General features: G+C 43.3%; 1 protein-coding gene across 1 annotated transcript; it reads left to right on the plus strand.

Annotated features, from left to right (window-relative positions):
- On the plus strand, positions 1–13,675 carry LOC136441404 (cytochrome P450 2U1-like). The gene is made up of 7 exons (XM_066437683.1): positions 1–448; positions 2,693–2,835; positions 3,213–3,426; positions 4,383–4,666; positions 5,506–5,700; positions 5,931–6,066; positions 12,305–13,675. Exons 1-7 carry the CDS (start codon positions 94–96, stop codon positions 12,481–12,483), a joined length of 1,506 nt encoding a protein of 501 aa, XP_066293780.1. The 5' UTR covers positions 1–93; the 3' UTR covers positions 12,484–13,675.
- Positions 13,676–25,910: the final 12,235 nt, after the last annotated feature.

Consider the following 25,910-nt stretch of genomic DNA (forward strand, 5'->3'; position numbering starts at 1 on the left):
TTTTGTTAAACGACCTGGGGGCATTAATTGCCAAGTCATCCCCAGATTCCGAAAACAAGTGGAAGGAACCGTTCACTCTCGCAGGTCGTCGCGATGTCAGGTCATTATCTGCTTTTGTCAGAACTTTCCATCCAGACCATAGCGGTGTTTTTCGTCGTTCTCCTTACTCTAATCGTCTTCTTCAAACGACGAAATAACCTCCCACCGTCACCGAGTGGGAGCTGGCCTGTCGTCGGCCACCTGTTGTCCATAGGCCGAGCGCCCCACCTGAAGTTTATGGAGTGGAGGCAGCAGTATGGCGACGTGTACACTGTTAGAATAGGGATGGAAGACGTGGTGGTTCTGAACGGCTACCGGGCAATCAAGGAGGCGTTTGTGGACTACAAGGACGCTTTCTCCAGCAGGCCAAACGTGTATACCTTTGATCTCTTAACTGGCTTTGGAAAAGGTATGTATTTTATGTACCACTTTGTCCTGTGCCCCCCTCCCTCCATGATGCATATGGCTGTTTAGTGTAACTGAACTGGATTGAACAAACATGCCAGGACAAAGTTTTAGCGTCACCGTGTTTGTTTTTCTACTGCAATGGTCACGCCCCGTTGACCCCTTTGTGTCTTCGAATGTCCCTAAATGCATGCCTTGTTTTAGTTATTGTGACAAGCCCCTGGGCCGAGGACATTATGTAATGTAAACAATACCTCACTAGCGACCTGATTCTGTTCTTTTTTGTTCTTAGTTCCTGTTGTGTCACGATCCGTGACCTGTCACGGGCACGGATCGTGCCCGCGTATCCCAAACCATGCCTTGTGCAAAAGTACGTTTTGGGATTCGCGGACAGTGTCACGAACCGTGCCCAATGGCGCACAGTTCGTGACTCACAGGGGGCCTTATCCCAAACTGTGCTTTGGGGCGGAGCTTAGTGTTTTGGGGGAAGGAGTCTGTCCAATGCGTTTTTTTTTCCTGCAGTCTGCCATCTTTGTTTTTTGGGCGCTGGAATGAGGAAGAATCAACGTAACTATCGCTCAGTAAAATACATTTCCCGTTTGTCTTGCATGATTTGTACTTAGAGTTGATATGGCACAAACAGAAAGGACGTCTTAGGACGAATATCTACAACAGAAATACCGTCCCTTACCATGTCCTACTGGGCACGGTTCGTGACAATGCCCTCGTATCCCAAACCGTGCCTGGGGCAAAAGCACGTTTTGGGACACACAGGCACTGTAAGAACCGTGTCCAAGCACAGTCCTGGACAGTTCACATGTATCCAAAACCGTGCCTGGGGCAAAAGTACGTCTTGGGATAACCGGGCACTATCCCGAACTGTGCATGAGCACGGTTTGGGATAAAGCAACCTTGTATCTAGAACAGTGCCTGACTAAATCTACGATATTTGATATATATACCACATGTGTATTGAACTGTGCCAAATTTTATCTTGAACGCTGCCTGGGTTAACCTTCAGTCTGGAATATACCTACCCTGGGAAACCAGACTAGGAATGGGCCGTTAGCCAGTTCCTTTGGCCGCCACAGACAGTCAGCCCACCCGAGAAAGAGCCGGTTACTCCCCGGGGCTACAACTCCCGGCCAAGTAGCGTTGATTTAGATCGGGCGGGCTGACTGCCTCGGGACCCCGAAGTAACTACTAGTAGCAAGTGGCCCGATCCTTGTCTTGTTTCCCAGGGTAGCGTAGTTAGCCTTTAAGTTAGTCTTACAAATAGTTTTTTAGCAACTGTTATAGACACTGTCTTTTGTATCCCTTCAATTCTAACTTATTCAAGACAAGAAGCGTGAAATGTATTTTACAGAGCAAGAATTCCGCTGCGAAAAAAAAAGATGGCGGGGCTTCGGGAAACACAAACACGTTGCCTTATATGGAAACGCGGGCGTGAATAGTTATATCACTGCCCTGTCAATCACCGTGATTGACAGCGCTTCCGGGCACAGTCTAGGACAGCCGGGCTGTGTCACGTTCTGTGCCTGAATAAGACACGGTTCATGACGGGCACGGAGCCTGACATGACAGTTTGTTTTAATATACTGTCAATAGAGTGGCAGGAAATGAGTGGGAAGATAGTGTCACCGCAAGGAGTGCCATGAAGAAGAGCTCAAAGAATAAATAGTTTATCAGACATGACAGACATTCCAGCTGATTATGTGAATAATAGTTTTTTTCGGTCTGTTTGTCTGTCCGTATGTTCGCATATATATATTTCATACGCTAGACACCATTCACGGTATACGTAGAATAATAGGAAGCGATTAATGGCCATATGTAATCAATACTTAATTTGCATAATCAAAGAAATAAAACATACGAGAAACTAAATATTTCTCAGAGGCGTGATCATGAGATCTTCGAACACTTATGTCTATAGTTAATTGTTTATTTGTATATGTACAACTATTTAAAAACAATATGAAACCAGGGACCAAAATCATGAAGGGGGACCAGAAGCCTATGTGGCTTTTCGTGGGCCGCCCCGAAACTTGATAATATGAATGATTTAAATTGTACATAATAGAAACCAAACTATTGCATCAGCTTCTGATAGATATACTCTTAACCATACTGAATATGATTGATTTGCCTTCACTCGAGCATGCCAAGTAAACAAAGAACAGGTCAACTAGTTTCTTTTTTTTTCATATCATACGGCTACAATTAATTGAATTTTGATTCTACGCAGACGTCGCGTTCGCAAAATTCAACCGAGCCTACAAAGAAAAACGCAAGTTTACCTTCAGTGCGCTGAGAAACCTGGGAATGAGAATGGGACCGGGAAGTATGGAAGAAAACATCAGGGACGAGGCTCGCCAGCTCTGTCTGAAGGTATGTCTATGGATGTTGTAATTATTCTCTCAATAGTCAATGATTCGCTAGATAACGTCTGGCCAGCGCTAACGCAACCAGAAGCTTTAAAGGCCGGGATCGCAGTTCAGTACGTGAGCAGTGCAATTGTTTGACATATGTATATATCCATTGGAAATCCAGGCATGAGAGGATGAAATATGCTTACTGGACAGTAATAATGACATGCAAATTAAATCCGCCCCCTGAAAATGTATTTTTTTTTAGTATTTGCAGTCACTGACGAAAGACAGCGGATGCTGTCTAAAACGTCTGACTGTTTCAAAATTTTATCCAGTAACGTTGCTTGAGTAACTATTTTTGGCTTAGTTTCTTAGTATTTGTTTTCAATTTAATAGCTGTCCGAGCAAAGGAACACCCATCTACGTGACATCGACGACAACCTGAAAGTGTCAGTCTCCAACGTCGTCTGCTCCATGGTCTTCGGCAAACGCTATGACTACGATGATGTCAAGTTTCTGGAACTGATCAACGTTGTTGACAATATGACCGCTGTCATTGCGAGTAGCCAACCGATGGCGGTGTTTCCCTTTCTACGATTCATACCAGGAGGTAAGTTATTGATATTTCTTATGCAAATGACTTACACATTTTACTTTCGGTTTTCAAGTGTCGTATTAATTTTTGTGTTAAGTTTTAGTCTTATTTAGGATATAAATACAATTAGAATTGAAAATGTAACTATTTGCACAAAGATCAGCATTGTGAAAAAGTTGAAATGCCATCATTTCTACAAGTGTGCGTTATTGTCTGATCATTGATGAACGGCTTTCTTCCTCATTATCAAATAGCCAAATGGCGTCGACCAATCAGAAGCCACCATTCCCTATGTGTCATAACCATAAACACCCATTCGACCGTTCCATTATGTTATATTTGTGTTGACATTTGTATACATTTGTATGTTTATTTGTTCCCCAAAATATTTACTATCTTAGAATAAATCAAATCTTTTGTAAGCATATGACAAAATAGAATAAACCATTTCAATACAAGTCAAATCTAAACGGGCGGAAAGAAAGCAGTATTCACCCCTAACTAAACTGTAAGTGGAGCGGCCCACAGCATTGACCGATCAGAAGGACACCTAGCAGGGAGGAATGATGATAATAGATAATAGAATAGATTTGAAAAATATTTGACATGACAAGATTGCAATGTTTGAAATATTATCTGTGGAAATTTTAGTTTTCAAAATGAAATCTATCATCTTCAGTATAGAAAGGACACATTTGAATTGTAAAACGCATTCTAAATAGTATTATAAGATCTACGCGTCATACAGGAATTGTCATTTTGGATAAGCTATATGATAATAACGTTAATGACCCGCCTATTCCTCGGTGTATATGGTGTGATAACCACCTCATAAAACCACCGAGTGAGCGAATAGCACATGGCCAGGCGTAATGACACCATATACACCTCGGGGCAGGTCATTACCCCTTAAATATACACCTCGGGGCGGGTCATTAACCCTTAAATATCATATTTCGTTTACTTTATAGTGAATGCATCGTGCAAGAAGCTTCAATACTTCAGTGGAAGGATCACTACTTTTCTGCGAGAAGAAATCAACAGGCACAGCGAGACATTGGACCGCGAGAATCCACGAGACTTCATCGACCTCATCCTCACCGAAGTACAGACCCAAGAAAAGAACGACTGTATTGCAGAAGAGAATATTGTGTGGATAATTCAAAACATGTTTGTCGCTGGAATTGAGACAACAGCCACCACCTTAGAATGGGGTCTTCTCTACATGGTTCTGTGTCCAGAAGAGCAACAAAAGGTAAAGATTTTCGAATTCCATGCCTATCGGCGCCGAATAAGCTATTTCAGGCTGAATCTCAGCATTGACAGGCCCCTAGACTTTATATAGAAAACATGTCAGATAAAGATGGTCAAAAGTCACCTTCCTGAAGTTTAGATTATGGAAAACTCACATTGGCAGCGTTGTATGACTTCTGAAGTGTCCATGTAGTGAATTTCCGACGATTCCCACACGCACAAGATGGTCAAATCGTATCATAACAAGCCCAGGTGACCTTTCACATCCCTACACAAGAAATGAACACATCCAAACTGCATCTATTTCAAAGTGTACCGGACACTCCAAACATGGCTAAAACCCTTTTCTAACTAAATGAAATAGCCGCATCCCTTACCTGTCAATTCCAGCTCAAAAACGCCAACATTTCCAACAAAAAGGCCTCCTACAGTTACTTTAAACAAGGCTTTACAAGGCTATCTGAAATGAAATCGACCCCTTTGCGCATGCCTGTAATTGTGACCTTTAGCCTTCACAGATACGAGGGTGCATGTGCGAGTGATGCATTATGGTATAGGTCAAAGTTCAGGGTCGCTTGGCTTTTAAATAGTTGTAGAAGAGCTATGTGCGTTTTAATTGGCATTATTTAAATCTTGCTGTCGTGTTGCAAAATCGTCTTGACAAGTTGTCGAGGGATCTTGAACTTTGACCTAGACCACAATGCATTACTCACATAAACACACTCGTCACTGTAGGAGAGCTTTCTGGGGCCACGCTGTATTCTTATTAAACTGTCACAACTGCAATAAGTTTTGTAGATTGATATTTGAGATCGGATATTTGTGGATATTTTCTGCCAGGTCCAATCTGAGCTGGACAGTGTCCTTGAAACAGACCACGACGTGCCCACCCTGGCCCACAGGTCCCAGCTCCCGTATACCGAGGCTACTATCATGGAGGTTCAGCGCATCAGGGCCGTCGCTCCTCTCAACCTTCCCCATGCCACCGTCCAGGACACCACTTTCCGAGGCTACACTATCCCAGCAGGAACGCAGGTAGGTTATAAGTACATGAAAGGGGCATAAATTTAATACACTATCACAATATGAAATTATCAAATTTAAAAAGTTACCAAGACTATCATATCCATCAGATCAGTGTGCTTGTACAAGTTTATGCTTATAATCGTTTCGATTGTATGTCCACAAATCAATTTGGTTCTCTCTAGATCCAAGTATTAAAACCACGAGCATCTTGTCTTGTTTGATTTCTTTTCATCGTCAAGGTTCTAAGCAACATATGGTCAGCTCAGATGGACCCGGAATATTGGCCGGACCCAGAGAAGTTTGACCCCCGTCGGTTCCTGGACTCTGACGGCAAGGTGGTCAGCAGGCCGGAAGCCTTCTTGCCCTTTTCTACCGGTGAGTTTTAACCCGAGGTGTGCAACGGGTTGTGACAACACACAGGGCATATTGTGCTTATGGAATGATCAATATCTGACATATGGTTTAGTTTAAATAACTACTTTTTTTCTAATTTATGCACATTACAAAAAGTACAGTCACGTCATAGTGAGACACATTCTCTCGTGTCAGGTTTTATCGTTGGACAGTCGTCAGCCATTCAGAGACTCCCATTCCTGTTGGTGGGAGAACATATCAGCCAATCATGTTGCCCTTTGACTGTAAGTGGCAACGTGATTGGCTGGTAACTTTCCCACCAACGCCCTTGTGACGGAGAGTTTCTGATTAGCTGACGGCTGAGAGGATATTGAAACAACGCCGTTTCCATACGTTTGTGTACAAACACACTTGGTCAAAAGTTATATTTCGTCATGAAAAGCACGTCACATGGGTTTTAAAATACATGATCAAATAGCTAGATGACGTTGACCAATCAGAAGCCTTCATTCCATATCGGTTATGGTGAAAATGGATATGGTTCATTTAAGTTTTGAACTCCTGACCTCGGCTTCTGAGAAACCAAGGCGTGGGTGATAGCGCACCCTGGTCAGATGGACACCGGACGTCTCAGCGGGGAATATCCTCAATTTACCCTGACTCAGTAGATTGTAAGGATTAGTCAGCGACAAGGAATTGTCTCAATGTCTTATATATAGCAGACGTCGGGTGACAGTAACACACTCTGCGCTGAGAAGCACGCACGCAGCCACGCTCAGCAATCCATTCTGCAGCTACAAGACGATGTCACCGAAAAAGAGTAAACGCACATGCAAAGGGTGCGGGCATCTCCTTCGAGACCACCCTTCTGGGAAGACGGGCAAATCCTGCAAAGGTATCGTGCCGCCTCCCATCTCTTCAGACAAGTCAACCTTACCTCAGGCTCCGGCAGAGCTTGAGACGTTACAGCAACAGAAGACCGACTTGCTGCTGGCCGTACAGTGAGAACGTCTGGCTAAAGAAGTCCGCGTTTTGGAGGCAGACCTGCGGGCTCTACAGCTCGACGTCCCCAGCAGCCAGCCGAGCGCAATACCGCCTGGAGCACAGCCCCCAGCAGCTCCACAGCCAGTCGCTCCACCGCCAGTCGCTCCACCGCCGGTCGCTCCACCGCCGGTCGCTCCACCGCCAGTCGCTCCACCGCCAGTCGCTCCACCGCCAGTCGCTCCACCGCCAGTCGCTCCACCGCCAGTCGCTCCACCGCCAATCGTGCCACCGCCAGTCGTTCCACCGCCAGTCATCACACCGCCAGCGGCTACACCGCCAGTGGCTACACCGCCGGGAGCGACGCCGCCTGCGAATCTGCAAGAGTTGCGACAACATCCGCAGATCCGGGCGGCAATGCAGGAGCTGACGTCTTCGTCGCTGGCCCTGGACGACTTGTTGTCTCGCCCCACAACCACACTGGCCACGTCTCCAGTCGCGGCGACCGCTACACCCGCTGCTTCGCCCCTTCTCAGGCTCACCCAGGACCCTCAAGTGTACTTAGCCAACAATACAGGTGAGACGGCCTTTCAGATATTAGACTTCTTATCTCCCAGCTCCATTGTCAGACAAGAGCAGGTAGCCACCACCGCGGAGGGCACTAAATTGTTGATCTCTATGGGGGGGAAGAAGCCAGCGTTGCGGAGTGTTAGCGTGAGTCAGTGGGCCATTGCCAACACCAAAATCATGTACAAACTGCTTTCCACAAACAAATTGTCCACGTCCTCTCTGCATGACTATATGGCGTATACTGTAAAAGTCCTAGAACTTGGTCAGAGATACTCTTGGCCCTCGGTATTGGAGTTCGACAGGGAGTATCGCACCCTGCAGGCAAACTACCACTTTCGGTGGGGGGCGGACTCACAACATCTAATGACAAAACATCTCGAACCGATTCGTGCCGCTCCCCCCAACACTACAAGTTCCGCCCGGGTTACCAAGCCTCAGTCTGCCTCTCCGCTGGCCGCCAACGGCAAACCCATCTGCAAAAAGTTTAACTTTGCCAGCACAGGGTGTCCTCACTCTCCGTGTCGGTTCGAACACGTGTGCTGGGTCCCAAATTGCGGCAAAAGCCACCCGCAAAGCCGCCACGCGCCTTCCGGCCTGACTGCTCCGCCTCCACAATCAGCCTGACTGCAGCCGACTGCATTACTGGGTTCACGCCCACTAAATTACAGCGCCTGGTGTCGTGAACTCCGGCATGACCCAGACAAATCCTTCTTACTTGACGGCATCCAACATGGTTTTCAACTCATGCCGAATCTAGAAAGACACAGCATTGCACCGGTCGAGGTAGCTAACTATAAGTCTGTCACGAATCCAGACAGAAAACCTCAAATTGAGCGTCAAATTTTGCAGGAAATTAAAGCCGGTAACTACATCGTCACGGAATCAAAACCGCACATTGTCAGCGCTTTCGGGGCGGTCCCTAAACCTGACTCAAACGACTTGCGTCTTATTCATGATTGTAGCCAACCCGCTGGGGCGGCAGTTAATGATTATATAGAAATTGATAAAGTAAAATTCCAAACCATCGACGATGCGCTCAAATTAATCAAACCGGGATACTTTATGGCCAAAATTGACCTGAAGTCTGCTTACCGCTCTGTACATGTTCACCCCTCCTGCTACAGAAACTTAGGCTGTAAATGGCAGTTTGAAGGTCATGAACATGACACGTATCTGGTTGACACTAAACTTGCATTTGGGGCGAAATCGTCCCCCTCAATTTTCCATCGCCTCACTCAATCCGTCCGCCGCATGATGAAACGACGCGGCTTTGATATGATTATTGTGTACCTCGATGATTTTCTCATTATCGGCAAGACATATGGCGAATGTCTTCAAGCTTATCTAATGCTCATGGAGCTTCTGCAGGAACTAGGCTTCCAGATTTCGCAGCAAAAGCTAGTTCCACCATCGCAATGCTTAACCTTCCTGGGAGTCGAAATAGACAGTCGCAGCAAAACTGTGTCGCTCCCAGCCGCAAAGCTTCCCAAATTCCGATCCTTACTAGCCGAATTCTCGCATAAAACTCGCGCTACTAAGCGGCAACTGCAGCAACTAGCAGGGAAGCTCAATTGGGCATGTAGGGTAGTCTACGGCGGGAGAACTTTCCTGCGTAGAATCCTTGACACTCTCAACAAGCTAAAGAAGCCTTATCACAAGGTAAAACTTTCCGCGAACTTTAAATTGGATATTCTGTGGTGGATGGAATTCATGACCACATTCAACGGCAAACGTTTCTTTTTAGATGATGTTCCGATTGTTGACGTGATGACTGATGCCTGTCCCATTGGGGGCGGTGCGTTTTACAACGGGGACTGGGTGTACGTCAACTGGGCCAGAGATCTCCCCGCATATTCCGACTTGCATATTAACCAAAAAGAAACACTAGCTATCTGTTGCGCTGCCAAACGTTGGGCTCCGCTATGGGCAAACAGGCATGTGATCATTCACACAGATAATATAGCAGCCCAAGCCTTCATTAACAAGGGCACCACGCGTATGTCACACCTCATGCCGGAATTGCGTCATTTATTTTGGCTTTCTGCAGCTTACAATTTCCGCATTACGGCCCGTTACGTCAAAGGCTGCCTCAATACAATAGCTGATTCTATCTCTCGCATGCATGACCCGGCCCACATTCGCCGGTTTCAAAACCTTCTCGCCGCGTGGGTGGACGAACACGCCTCCCCTTTGTCCAGCCCCAACCTGACCTTTTGCCCTCTTACTCCACAGGGCATAAAATACCATCGCCTCCCGGCTTGGCCACTACGTTGGAACGGAACTTGGATGCCGAAATCAGTGCATTCCGTGCTTCCACCTTCGCAGATAGCACCAAAGCTACCTACGGTACCCATCTCCGAGCGTACCTCCAATTCTGCCTTTTCATGGGCTACGCCCCGGTGCCTGCAACCACGGAGAATGTTTGTCGCTACGCGGCATTCCTGGCCCGCTCGTTAACTTACCCTAGCATCCGGCAGTATCTGAACATTGTTTCCCTGCTCCATAAAGAATTTGGCTTACCTAACCCGACCATACAAAACTGGCAACTGCAAACCGTTTTGCGGGGCATTCGGCGATTTAAGGGAGACACCCCCCGCAGAAAGCTACCAATCACTCCTACAATATTGCTCGGTATCTTGTCTACTTTAGATTTATCATTGAGCGTCGACGCGACCTTTTGGGCGGCTTGTCTGGTCGCTTTCTTTTGCCTTTTTCGGAAGGCCAATCTGGTTCCTTCCTCCAAAAACGCTTTTTCCTCTTCAAAACACCTCAGTCGCTGTGATTCTAAACTTTCCGCGTGGGGCCTGATAGTCACTTGTAGGTTCTCCAAAACTATACAATTTGGCGAAAGGCTCCTCGAAATTCCGCTGCCAGCCATTACCGGCTCACCACTTTGCCCGTGTGCCGCCCTGACACTGGCGTTCCAAAAAGCCCATGGGGCAACGCCCAATCAGTCTGCATTTCTCTACAGAGATCACACTGGCTCACTATTCCCGCTCACGTATCCGAAGTTTCTACACAAACTCCGCTCCAGCCTCTCCTCTTTGGGATTCACCCCCTCCGCTTACGCTGGCCATTCCTTCCGTAGGGGTGGTGCGTCCTACCTGCTAGAATGCGGTGTTCCGCTGGACCTTATCAAAATCATGGGAGATTGGAGGTCTGACTCTGTATTTGTGTATTTAGCAATCAATTTGCAAGGCCGTCTCACTGTTATGAATACAATGGGAGAAAGACTACGAACCCTACTTTAAGTAAATGTATATGTTGTAATGACCTTCTGCTATCACTACTATTAAACTAGATACGTAAGTTTTGGGCTTTGGGAGAAACTTTGTATTGTGTGAGAATAAAACTCCCAGTGTTTATTGCCCAAAACTGACTTTGTACTTTCTTGTATAGACTAAACTATTTAGCACAGTAGGATTCAAAGTGAAAATGGATATGGTTCATTTAAGTTTTGAACTCCTGACCTCGGCTTCTGAGAAACCAAGGCGTGGGTGATAGCGCACCCTGGTCAGATGGACACCGGACGTCTCAGCGGGGAATATCCTCAATTTACCCTGACTCAGTAGATTGTAAGGATTAGTCAGCGACAAGGAATTGTCTCAATGTCTTATATATAGCAAGACGTCGGGTGACAGTAACACACTCTGCGCTGAGAAGCACGCACGCAGCCACGCTCAGCAATCCATTCTGCACCCTAATCCCACCCGACCCGATTATCTGTCTAGTAATATCAATTATTGTAATTGCGTTGTTAACATGTTTGTGACAATTAGCTTTTCACTCGTTATTATTGTGTAGTCATTTGTTGTGCGTACTCAAGTACCTTCAGAGTCTTTGTGTAGATTTAGTATTTGTGTTTAGATATAGTACTTTTGTGTAAGGGAGAAACTTTGTATTGTGTGAGAATAAAACTCCCAGTGTTTATTGCCCAAAACTGACTTTGTACTTTCTCGTATAGACTAAACTATTTAGCACAGTAGGATTCAAAACGCCATAATGCCATAAAAGGGCCACAAGTGGTGATGACTTAATCTCAAGTGTGCCTTTATTACAATAAAGGCACTGTTCGACCGTTACATTATATAGAAAGAGACGACACGTTTTGTTAGCATTTCTTCAATTAAATGTTTAACATCTTACAATAAACCAAACAATTATGAACATATGATGAAATGAAATAAATCATTTCAATAAAATTCAAATCTAAACGGACGGGAGGAAAAGATTATCATTGACCAATCAGAAGGACACACAGCAGGGAGGAATGATGATGAATAGAGAAGAGTAGAATAGATTTGAAAAAAGACATGACATGCCAAGATTGCAATGTAATTTCCAAATGAAATCTTTCATCTTCTGTACAAAAATGACAAATGTATATTCTGAAATGCATTTTATAGTATTGAGGGATCTATGCGTCCTATAGGAATTTTTTACTCTTACTTGGGTCCGTCTGGATAGGCTAGCTATATGATAATAACATTGATGACCCGCCTATTCCTTGGTGAATATGGTGTCATAAGGCCTGGCCATTTCCTATAAACCTCATATTCGCGTTGCTCACTTGGTGGTTTTATTCGGTGGCTATAGCAAATAACCAGGCCTTATGACACAATATTCACCTCAGGGTGGCCATTAACCTTTAATCATACATATATCTAATGCCATGGTTTGTTACCATACGTGTGATGTAACATTACAGGCCGCCGTGTCTGCCTCGGTGAGCAGCTGGCTAAGATGGAGCTCTTCCTGATCTTCTCTTCCCTGATGAAGCACTTCACCTTCAAGTTGCCAGAGGGCGCCGCTGCACCCTCGACCGAAGGCACTACTGGACTAGCTTTGAAACCACAAACTGTAAAGCTTTGCATCTCTCAGCGTTAGGATAGTCGTTGCCTTCGCCGTAGGCAGAAGGGTATATTTTTGGTCGAGATTTGTGGAGTGATGGTGTGGGCGATATAATTCTTGATGCCATGGACGGATGTTGATGATTTTTGCTAGTTAAGTTTCTGTTGAGAGACCAAGGTCAAGTTTGTAGATGGGTCTTCGAGGGGGGGGGGGGGTTTATTTGGTGCTGGATGGACCTTTTGTGTTTGTCGGTATGTTGGTGGCATACCTCCAGAGAAATTAATGGATCGTGATGAAATTTAGTAGGTCTTTGGGGGTCGGGGAAAGGAAGGTCAGCTTCGAAGATCAGGTTCTTACGGTACTACAGTGGGCATTTTTCAATCTAAATTTCGGAGGTGAATAACTCAAGCAAGTTTTGGTAAATTTTAATTTGTTTTGGCAGTAAGAAACGATTTTTGATGATTAACTTAATGAGATGCATTCCATGTAAATCAGGTCTTTTTTATATAATTATTTGATATTTATCTCTACTAATCATCCTATTTTCTATCATTCATTCATTGTATCATTGCTGCTTACATGCATTAAGCTTTGATTTACATAACATGCTAATGAAGAAATGAATGCAAGCATAAATTGTATTTCTATCAACTGTATTTTATATAATAGTTTTGACTGGCATTTCGAGAGGTATCCTGCTCTTGTTAGAAGTTGGTTGGGAGGAACTAACCTAAGGTTTTGCTTTGTTTTTCGAAAGTTGGACCACGTTCCACATTTACTATTTACTTTGACATTTGCGCGCGATTGGATTAAAGTATAACTATTTTCTTCAAACGTAAGATTAGTATTCGTTGTTGCTGTTGGTGGTCTTGCAAGTAGCGTCACATTCATGGTTGTAACCTATTTCAACTCGGATGCACAAAAGAAGTGCAATAAAAAAAAGAACATGCACCTTTTGGTGGTAACTTAGAACCGTGTGTACCTGTGTTTTTTTCTTTTGCATGTAATACTTTGTATGTAAGTTCTGTTTATAATCATTGGAAGTAAATTGTAGTTTTATATGCATGAATGCTAATAGTTGGGGAAATTTGAATTGAAAGTTTAAGATATACTAAAATAAACCTAAAGCTTGCCCATTGTTGCAAGCATAATAGCGCTAGCAGTACTATGTGTACAATAGTTAAGTGGCATCCTACTTAATTGAAAAAAAAACAATAAGTGGTCCTTACACACCTGTGTACCTACTATGTTTGCTGACATGAAGATCAGACAAAGCTACAAGAGGAATAAAATGCTATTTGATAAACTTCCGTGTGGCTGATGTTATATACCTTTACTATACGGCGAGCCCCATGTAACTTTTACACATTCTTCTAATAATAATTAACTTCAGAGTCGGAAAAAGGATTACAACGTGCGTTGGACAGACTGAACATGTTCTGCACAAAATGGAAACTACGAGTAAACATGAAGAAAACTAAAGTTGTAATTTTTAACAAATCTGGACGATCAGTAAAAAATGTAAAAATTTCCTCGGCTCAGATAGTATCCAATTAACAAATTCTTATTGTTATCTGGGACTATTGTTGTCCTCATCAGGTACTTATTCCTTAGCAAAAAAACAGTTGTCCTTAAAAGCACGTAAAGCCCTTTTCAGCCTCAAACCTCTCTTTCGCTCACCCTTGTCCCCAAAGGCTCTGTTGAGGATGTTTGATGTACATGTGCGCGTGAAATCTATCATGTTATATGGCAGTGAAGTTTGGGGCAAGGACCATTTGAATGACAGGTGTCCGATTGAAACTATACAGAACCGTTTCTGCAAAAATATTCTTGGAGTGCACAGAAATTCCAGTAATATAGCAAGTAAAGCAGAGCTTGGAGTGTTCCCGGTAGATTTAGATGTAAGAGTCCGCATAGTTAAGTACTGGTTGCGCCTCAGACAACTCAACCCTTTGACACACCCTTTACAAGTAGATGCTCTATCGTATCAACAATCTTTCCAAGTGAATAGCAACAAGAAAAACTGGTTACAACATATGAAAGATGTACTTGACTATAGCGGATACTCTTTTATCTGGAACGCCAACAATCTTGATCTAGACATACAGCATATATGTACATTGTTAAGAAAAAGGCTGACCGACATATACATTCAAAGTTTTCTTAACGAATTATCTATCGATGACAGTAAGTTAAGATTTTATAGGAATGTCAAAACAGAATACTCAATGGAAAAATATCTTTCCAACAAAGATTTTGACCAACGGTCAGCTGTGTGTAAGATGCGAATTAGCGCACATCCACTAGAAATAGAAAAGGGTAGATATAAAAAGCTGCCTGCTCACGAGAGAATGTGTAAGTTTTGTACAATGAACGCAGTGGAAAAAGAAATACATTTTATTTGCCGATGTCCTCTATATGACGCCGAAAGAAATGAATTATATAAAACAGTTTCCGTTAATTCCCCTAGCTTTCACCATTTGACTAACTTTCAGAAATCAATCTTACTACTAAAATCAACCAACCCACTTACGACAGGCCAAAAAGTCCGCATTGACCTTTTCAACTTGGAACATTCAAGGGAGTTGTTGAAGAAAATTCATTGATTCTGAATTCCTTTTCCACGTTGATAAAAGCAACGTGATATGTATTCAAGAAACGTGGTTAGAAAGTTTCGTAGATTTTAACTTAGTAGGCTATAGTATTTTTAGTAGATAGAACTAGGAACAAAGGAGCTAAGCGAAATTCTGGAGGAGTTACGATTATTTTCAAGAGTTCATTTCAAAAGGGCATTACAAAACTTGACAGTAGCTCACCTGACTCTATCTGGTGCAAGTTTGACAAACATTTTTTGGCCTTAAAAACGATTTTTATCTCTGTAACATTTACACTCCCCCTGAATCATTTCCAAAATCTTCTCAAATTGATCCTTTTTGATACTTTGTCTTGATATTTGCAAATTCTCAAATTTAGGGGACATTGCTATTTTAGGTGATCTAAACGCCAGAACAGGGGCAATTACAGAAACATACAGCTTAAATATCGATCTCCCAGAATGTGCTTACAGCGGACTTAGTCGCTAGTTTTAGAAATAGAAATAATAGGGATGTTAAATTTAACCTTTATGGTAGATGCTTGCTTGACTTATGTTCTTCAGCTGATTAAACTTTTTTGAATGGAAGGTGTGCTGGAGATTTAAAGGGTGATTTCACATGTTACCATTACAATGGGTCAAATGTTGTTGACTATTACATTGCCCAACGGTCAATGCTTTCTGATATTCAATATATGAATGGTTTATTTCAGAGATTAAAATTATGCACAACAGTAGCAGTCAAGCGACTGAATTGTAACTGTAGCATTTATATTAAAAATCGTTCACGTCAATTCACAATTAAATACGAAATACATGGTACAAAAACGCATCGATTATTAAAACCATTAATTCTTTAAGACAATATGCAAAGATCACAGCGATAGACATTACATATACGTATTAAGTAAGCGGACAATAAATGGTACGGCACTGTTGCGATAGCGGTTTGTATGGCAACGAGGATCGTTCAATTTGTGCGACGACCTAGTTAGGCGCCTACTAACGTGACCTCTGGTAAGTGGTAGAAAGTTACAAAACTGATCGGATTGGCTGAGAGAGATCGCAAAGTTCGTGACCAGTTTGAGACGACGTGTCTGGAGGGAGGGTAGACCCAAGTGAACACAGGCATCAGTGTACGACGTGTAGTCCGCACCCATAATGATCCGTACAGCACGGCGTTGGAGCTTCTCGATTCTGTTGCTCAGTGTGGTGGTCAATCCTGAATGCCAGACAGGAGCGGCATACTCAAGAACTGGGCGAACATATGTGACGAAAGCTGTGACGAGGTCGTCAGTGGAGATGTGGAAATGTTTCAGTTTACGGAGTAGGAACAGGCGCTGGCTTGATTTGCTGCAGATGACGTCGACGTGGGAATTCCATCGCAGGTCGTGCTGTAGGAATACTCCCAAGATCTTCATCACTTTCACCTGTTGTAGTTCTATGTTGTTTATTTTCAGGGTAGGTGTTGGGTACGGGACCTTACTGAAGTGTATGTGAAGAACTTTGCATTTGCCAGGATGGAGCTTCATGTGGCTGTCGTATGACCAGTTTTCTAGATCAGTCAGATCACGTTGTATATTAGAAGGTTCTGAGAAAGGGTGTCTGACTTCTAGTAAATTTAAGTCGTCTACGAACTTCCATTGCTTCGAGACAGCATTACGAGCGGCACCATCGATATACGCAATGAAGATTAACGGGCCAAGCAGTGTACCCTGAGGCAGGCCGCATGTAACAGTGGCGTTGTCAGAAAGAACCCCGTGGAACCGGACCCTCTTCTGTCTGTTTGTCAGAAAGTTAGTGATCCACCTCGTCAGGGAAGGCCGTAGACCGAGATCAATCAATCGACAGATGGCGACATTGTGGTAAACGCGATCAAATGCCCTACTTAAGTCAGTGGCAACAAGTGAAGACAATGTACCTGGCTTGTCGGTGGCCTTGAAGATCTCGTTTGTCAGGTCGAGTAGACAGTGTGTAGTGGACCGGCCCTTTAGGCAGCCGAACTGCTGGGTGTCAATTTGTGGGAGAATGTCCGACAGGGTCCACTGGGTAACAAAACTTTCGGCAACCTTTCCTAAGAGAGATGTCAGAGAGATTGGACGGAGCTCATTCACCGAGGGGGGCTTGGACTTGGGGATCGGGACCACAGTAGCACATTTCCACTCTTCAGGCACTAAGCCATGTTGGTGAGAGCAGTTGAGAATATCCGATAGGGGGCAGCTCAGTTCGTAGGCAAATAGTTTAATGAGTTTACCCGGTATTCCATCAGGGCCAGCTGCTTTGCGTGTTCTGACTCTCTGAAGTTTCCCGTATACTTCCCAGGGTTCAACTGACGGTGCTGGACGTGAAGGTAAGTAGGAAGGTAGCAAAGACAAATCGATGGATGGGAGGTACTGGATCACGGAAGCAAGTGTTTTGTTGATTTCATTTGCTATACCAAGTTTGTTGCTGGGATCAATGCCATCAATGTGGATATCTGGCTCAGTTCGGGTCATGTTAGCCATGGATTTAATCTCTTTATGCGATTGGGCGGCATCCTCTTTCTTAGCGATCTAACGTTGGTGTTGAAGTGGGTCTTTTTCGATTCCTTAATCATGCGTTGGACCTTGTTTCTAAGGTACTTCCAAGTATTGCGGTTACCTGAGAGGAAGGCCTGTTGTCGTTGGTGAATCAGTGCCTTGATTTCAGGTGTCAACCATGGTTTGTCGCTGTGGTGCACACGGACAACTTTCAGAGGGAAGAACGAGTTCATTCGGGACAGGAGGGTAGTGTGCATAGCGCTGCATTTTTCGACTGCGGTAGGAGCTGAGTAAACTTCAGGCCAATCATAGGAAGTAATCCATTGGCCAAAAGATCTAAGGCATGAATCCCGCAAAGGTCTACACACTCGTTTGATAGTTTTGTTAGGAACATGTTTCACTTTAGCTTGCATCGTGATCGTGTTGTGATCACTTGTAGATAAAGGGTCAGAGATAGTTGGTTGTGCGTAGAGGGAGCTGAGGTTTGTGACGATAAGGTCTAGCGTTGATTCACCTCTGGTAGGCTGGTGGACGACTTGTCGCAAGTTGTGTGCCCTACATAATCTGGTCACGTCGACGCGGTTAAAGTCGCCGCCTATGATCACACCAACATGAGGGTACTTCACTTGAAGAGTATCCACAGCCTCCACTAGGTGGTCGATGAGTACATCGCTGTGAGGAGAGTTAGGTGACGAGTAAACAGGGCAAACAGCTAGGCAAGATACACTACGCGGAAGCCGGTAGGGTCGTACTTTAACCCAGGTGCATTCGATCTCATCAGGAACAGGAATGTCGGGCACGCTCGCTGGTAGATCGCCTCTAACGTAAACAGCCACTCCTCCACCCGATCGGCTGGCACGTGGACGGGAGAACGTCGTGTTATTAGCAATATCAGTCATCTCTGCTGGTGATGAAGGGTTAAACCAAGTCTCTGATACTTAAGCAATACCAATATGTGCATCAGATAGTCGAAGTTCAAATTCATCCAGTTTATTACCCAGGGACCGCGCGTTACACAGTAACAAAGACGGTAAAGAACTTGCTACCTTAGTTTTGGAGTCAGAAGCATTCGGTTGTTGACTCAATCCGGACAGAGGAATCTGCGACAACTGTCTCGGAGTAAACATGTTGACTCTCTCCGTCGATGCATGGAATGTGTATCCTAATTTGCATGTGACTGAGAGGGGCTGATTCCACTCCTGGCTGAACTGTCGACATTTTGATATCATGGGTCTATTTCCAATAACAGTGGGGATCTTACGTCCATGATGCTTGCCCGCTTTCCTTCCTCTTTTCCTAAATCTCCAAACTCCCAGCTTTAACAGGTGGTTCTTGAGGTCTGGTCCCGCTGGAGGAGCTGTACACTTCAGTCCGCGCAGGAAATCTAGGGTGTAGTTAGCCATAACACGTGACCAGGAGGCCATCATTCTTGTTGGGAGATAGTTCACAAAAAAAGAGGTTTATCTCGACGGTTTAGTGCTTGAACCTCCGCAAGAGCAGTTTCTACTGACTCAGGACACGTTTAAAAACACTATTTTGACACGGGGATAAACATATTGCACAAAGTGATGATAAAAACTAGAAGTCTGACGGAGCGACTCAAAACTGCGGCTGCCTCCAACGAAGCGCCACCTACCATCTGCAATATGTCAACGTCAGTCCAATTTCACAATTTTCTGACCATTGTCATATTTCTTTTTCCTTGGCAACCAAACACGCCCCTCTTATCATAACAGAGGAGAACCCAGCTAAACCAGAACCTATCTCATTTATTTGGGATGCAAATTCAAATAAATTGTTTTCGGCGACTATAATTGAATGGCACTGACACAAACACAAAATTAAAACTTAGACTTCTGCCAAGAAAGCTTTGGTTCAGCAGAAAGTGTTGTCACATATTTTACAAATTTTTTATTAGATGCTTCCAAAAATTCCCTGAAAATTCGGCGTGCGAAACAGGCCAAGAATACTACAGAAACATAAAGGAATAAAGTTTGGTTTGATCAATGTTGTTGGTCACTACGTACGCCAACGTTTGAAACGACTATCACTAGAACTGAAAAGAGAACGATGGATTCAAGAAACCAGAAGAAAATACTTTACGACCTTAAAAGATTATAAAAAACTCATTAAACAATGTAAACGGAAATATAAGGCGGAATTACTGTCCAAGTTAGTACATTTAAATGAACATACTGTACATACATACATACAAACGCTACCCTATGCATAACTTTCTTGGCGAAGGTAACAAAACTCCTGTTTTCATCATATCACAGGTTCTTTCTGTTTAGATTTTGAGCACTGTACGGCCCCTGGAGACAAGCGGTGCCAGCAAGGGAATGTTCAGCCCAATATGTCAGCTGTTAGCTGCATTTTCCTTGATTTTCGCCTGATATACATGTACCTGATATCTTCCAAAGGCAGAAATAATGGAATTCACATTATCTATTAAATCGATTGTATTTTCTCATTGATTCTGAATAAATCAGATCTCTAATTCAGCACAGACGTCTGACGTGCGTGTTAATGGTTTGGTACCGGTTTTTGCCTACGGATAGCCTTTATCCATAAACATTTTTCGCTCATCCGTTGGGTAAGCCGTCTCCCCTAACTACCTTCTTTCTCATCAAAATATATCAAAATTAGTTAATCCACACAGTCTATCATCCTCCCTGTTTTTTACTCACCGAAATTCCCAATACAGTGGACTTAAAAAACTCCCTTAGCAAATTGATATTGCCGACTGAACTCTTTTGGAAGCAGCTTTGTATTCCAACCAGACCACATTCCGCGCATGCTCCAGATGACGTCTGTTCAGAACCCAGACACTTATTAATCAACCCAGGCGCATGCGCGTTTCTACCTACCCACTTGTGAGAACTCGGTTTGTCTCCAGTTACTTCCGTTTGAACGAGGCAGAGAGAGTGGAAAATTTGTGGCAGCCAATTAGCGATACATGCTGATTAATCGAAACAAAATCTACGAAGAGAAGATTCCAAACGACAGGTTGGTGTATGCATGCCCTTTATTTTTCTGCTACTTGCAACGCGGTAAGTTAATATGCCGGCCTAGCTTTGAGCAAGCCGACATCAGTTATTAACACTAGAGCACTGATTACTTTCTGTTATTCTTAACCGAAGCAATTCAGCGCGTAGGTTTCCTACGAGACTGGAGTGTCTTAGATTTTAATCGCACTTTCGTGATGAAGTCCCTTTTATAGCTGTGCTACACTTGGAAAATTAGCCAAGAAAAAAATAAGATATTTGATAGCCGGTGCCGGTCTTTTCAACATCTGGTAAGACGTAAGCATATAGCAATCTACACATAAAACATATTGATAGGCGGGGCCGGGTCCTTTTAACATCTGACCCACACGTAAGCATATGGCGATCCACGCACTGCGCATGTCACGTCTAAAATAATTACGTCTGATCTAAACCCACACGCTAATAAAGAGGTACAGGCGTAGTTTTTTACTCGCACATGGTGAGGACTGTACTCTGCTACATTAGTGTGGATCAGGTACGTACAGAGAAGGGAGCTATTGTTTCAATGATTACTAATGACTAGTGAAGATCAAATTCTACGGGGGAAAGCCTGCTTAATGCTTAGGTCACATTTCCCAGCCAAGACCCGGCCGGACTGTTTGCGGAAACAAAAAATTAAAATGCATATCAATAAATATGCACAAGCTATGCTCTTGAATAATTTTTGGTACGTTTTGTGTTTTTTGTTGTCTTTTATATCATACTTTTTGTTCCCAAACACGGCCCGGCCGGGCCCCGGATTGAAAATGTGACCCAAGCATAAGGAAGATTGGTGTACGTTTAGGTTACAGTGGATTTCTTTCATATGATATGTAACAGGTACAACAAAGAGAGGAGTTTGTGTCTGATGATCACTGATATCAAGAACTGACATCAAGAAAATCTATGGAAGAAATAGTGCTGAAGAAAGGTTGGTCTGTCTTTTGTTTTGGCACTTCTTCAAGTGTGAATCAATGAAAAAGAAAATATGTCGAACTGGCTTTGAACGGGCCGACATCAGTTATAAACATTAGAGCAGCGACTGATTACTTTTTGTTATTGTTGGCGTAAGTAATCTTATGTCTGCTTTGCATGTAAGGGTGTAGCACTGTGGAGGACAGAAGGAAATGGACCCGGTTTACACACGCTTTTTCACCCTCGCAGTGTGCTCGGAGTACACTCGGGGTGTGCTTGAAAATGCGTGTATAAACCAAGTTATAGGGTCCCCTGTATAAGACATGAGTGCTTCATGTGGGGAAGCAGCCTATGGAAATATCTTGTATTCTGATCATGTATTCATTGGCAGTATTATTAACATGTTGAGGCTCATATCAGGAGTTACGTATCAGGATTAAGCCCTTCCAACTTAATTCTGGAAGGTTGTTGTTTGTATATTGAGGATTTTCATCATTAATATTCTTAACATGCGGACAGGCTATCTTTAAAACAATGATTAAGTTCAAAACTGCATTTGTCAATAAAATAGATTGTTCATTAATACATCTCCTTGTTGACGAAATGAACTCTATATCTCAGCATTATATGAAAATATTACCATAACGCCTTCTTTGACCTTTTATACATTGGTCATGTGCACGCATTGCAGTTTCCCTCGCTTTTTACAAAAGGTTATGATGCTCTGCTCTATAGAACTTTTAATCCCCCAGATGTGCTCGAAAACTTTCAATGGCTATACAATGTTAAAGGAAAGCTACACAAAAAATTTTAAATCCTTCTATGCTATGCTTAATATATTCCAAAGTCAAATTCTTACTTCAAGTTGTTTCACATAAGTCCGTCATAGTTCTGGGATTTTCCACAGTTTGCAACTTATGCCGTGCTGACGCCTTCTCACCTGATTATTGAATTATATGACGTCAGTGTTTCAAATTTTTCACCTGATGATTGTCTTATATGACGTCAGTGTTCTAAAATTCAATCATCAGGTGAAAAATTTGAAACACTGACGTCATATAATTCAATTATCAGGCGAGAAGGCGTCAGCACGGCATAAGTTGCAAACTGTGGAAAATCCCAGAACTATGACGGACTTATGTGAAACAACTTGAAATATGAATTTGACTTTGGAATATATTAAGCATAGCATAGAAGGATTTTCAATTTTTTGTGCAGCTTTCCTTTAATTGTTAATCGGTTATACTGTAAATCTTGTTTTTTCTCTTGTACCACAGTGTAACTTCTTTTCATATGAAGAACATGGAAAACAAGGTGAAGACATTCCTAGTTCTTCTACTCATTACTTCGAGGGAAACTGGACAGACCGCAGCCTGCAGCAGCAGCTGTTTTACAAACTGTAACTGTTACAGGAGAGGCCTCAGCAGTGTTCCCCAGCACCTGCCTGAAGGCATTACTCGTCTTGACTTGCGTCAGAATTTCATCACAAGCTTGGGTCAGTCTGAATTTTCAAAGTATACGAAGTTGGGAGAGTTAAGTTTATCGTACAATCAAATGACCATGGTCAACGAGCAGGCCTTCTCAAATCTAACCGAGCTCCGAATTTTGTTACTGCAACATAACAAGTTAACATACATTAAGCCCTGGCACATTTTCAGGTCTGTAACGACTCCGAGGGCTGTACCTAAACTTCAACCAAATAACTGAAATTTATCCCGGTACATTCTCAAATCTATCCGAGCTTTTTTGTTTGTTCCTGAGTAGAAACAATCTTACTAACATCCACCCAGTCGCATTCAGAAATCTACCGAACCTCGTCGCATTGTTCATATGCAACAATCAAATAACTGATATCAAGTCTGGCACATTCTCAGATTTACCTCAACTACAGAGTGTATGGCTGGAATCTAATGAAATACGTGGCATTCAACCTGGGTCCTTCTCAAATTTACCTAAGCTCGATAACATATACATGAGACAAAATCTCCTCACAAGCATTCACCCTGGTACATTCTCAAATTTACCCAAGCTACGCTTGTTGGCACTTTGGGGAAACCCCTGGCACTGTGACTGTAGAATGGCAGCAGTCAGGGAAACGTTGATAAAGTACTACGTTGAAGCGGAAGTCCATGACAATTATACCTGTCAAGAACCTATCAACCTCCGAAGTAAAAATCTTGATGATATTAACCCCAAAGATCTTATCTGTGAAAGGCCAAAGATTGTGAGTTTTACAAAGAAAAAAGGTGGGACACTGATACAGGGGGGGAACTCTGCATTTGGTCTGTGAAGCTTCAGGTACGCCTAAACCAGACATCACAGTCACCCTCCCATCTGGACTGAATGTCACGGATGAGTCAAGTAAGAGAGTGGCTGTGGGAGAAAATGGTACCATCACCATAACTTATGTTTCTACAGCAGATGTTGGTTTGTACATATGCACTGCGTCAAATCCTGTCGGCTCTGTTTCAGCCACATTATTTGTTGATGTCGAAACGACCGAATCTGTGTCGCCCACTTTCAACGTTTCAACTCTAGTGTCAACATCATCTACGCTTGGCAACTCACAAGGCAATCCAGCAATATTTCCTCTGCCTTTTACTATTGGACTTGGTACATTTGGCGGTGTCCTGCTGGTTTTGACTGTTGCTCTTGCACTGTGGTGGAAGCAAAGGATAGGAAAAGTCCCTGTAATCTCAGCACAAACAATCGATCCCCTCAATACAGACGACACGGGAAACAGTTACAACAATGGCTCAGGAGATCAGGATAGATCAACACAGGGCGCTACCAGTCCAAGCGAATATGACAACATACCTGAGAATGAATATGCTGACCCTGAATCTCTCATAGCCATAACGGCATGTATGACAAAGACAACTAGTGGTACCGATTGCCTTCAAGACCAGACTGGTCCTCCTAGAGGTGCCGTAGGTCCAAAAGCAGAAATGGTTTGTGAACGAAAAGCTGAGTCGACCCAAAAGCCGTTGACAGTCCATGAACTAGTAAACATCGTGTATGGAAAGGATGGGTCTGATTTTGAAGCCGGGCAGCAAAGTTCTAGACTTGATGAGGAAGTGGTAACCGCTACTTCGCATTTTATTCATGGAAAAAACGAGGAAGACGTTTCTGTTTCCTCTCTCTCCATTAATGATGATGGTCGTGAGAAAAAAGCAGTTAGTACATCTCGTGTCAACAGTGAGAACGACAATGAGGAAGAATCAGTACTGCAAGATACTTCTCATGTCATCCATGAGAATACAGATAACGATATAGCAGCTTTACATGCTTCTGACCAGATTATTTATGGAACTAAAGATGACAATGCGGTATCTGCTGAATCTCAACCCATCTACAATAATGACGATAAGAATCCAGAATCTCTGACTCCTCAGATCATTTATGGAAATAGCAACGAGAAAGTAGAATCTGCTGCGTCTCAATCCATCTACAATCATGATGGTGAGAAACCAGAGTCATCGGATTCTCAGGTTATCTAAGGGGCAGGTGATGAGAAAACAGGAGCTGCTGCTACCAGTTTGATCTATGAGAATAATAGGTAAGGACAGACCTACCCTTAGGAGCCCTTTGAAGGTTGAACGCGTCTGTTTGTGTGTGTGTGTTCGTGAGTGTGTGTCTGTGTGTATATATATATATATATATATATATATATATATATATATATATATATATATATATATATATATATATATATATATATATATATATATATATATATATATATATATATATACATATATATATATATATATATATATATATATAAATATCTGACACGGCCCATTCGGCGACGAAACTTTCAGCAACCTTGCCAAGGATGGAAGTCAGCGAAATCGGGCGAAGGTCGTTGACTTATGGAGGTTCAGATTTAGGTATGGGGACCACAATGGCTCGCTTCCATTCGTCAGGGATTGCGCCTTGCTCAAGTGACGAGTTTGAAATGAATGGCTCATGTGCACTCGATTTGAGGTCTCATTCCGTCTCAAGAATAGTGGTACTGCAGTATTGACAGAAGCAGATAGGGGACGCTGCTGCGGTGATAAAAACTTTAAGGAATGATATGATCCGGCACAAACTGGTGAAGATTCTTACCTGTCTTTCCTTCGTTTTGCTCTCGCTCTTCTCTGTGAAAAGAGTTTCCCTGTTTGGTCAAACCCGCCGACATGGCGGTATCTTCCGCCCACTGGGCACTGTACACCGTCTGCTGTTCTGTAACGCGCATTTTCCACACCGGAAAAGCCGACAATTTCAATACCTGTGCGCAAAAACGTCAAATGATATGAGCGCTAAGCGCGTCGGCAACCCTAAACATTTTCCGCCTTTGACCCCTCGATACATGTGTGGTGCAATCAAGTTCTTCTACATTTACTGATGGACGGCACGAAC

Source organism: Branchiostoma lanceolatum, chromosome 9 (genome assembly GCF_035083965.1).
Source record: "Branchiostoma lanceolatum isolate klBraLanc5 chromosome 9, klBraLanc5.hap2, whole genome shotgun sequence".
NCBI lineage: Eukaryota > Metazoa > Chordata > Leptocardii > Amphioxiformes > Branchiostomatidae > Branchiostoma > Branchiostoma lanceolatum.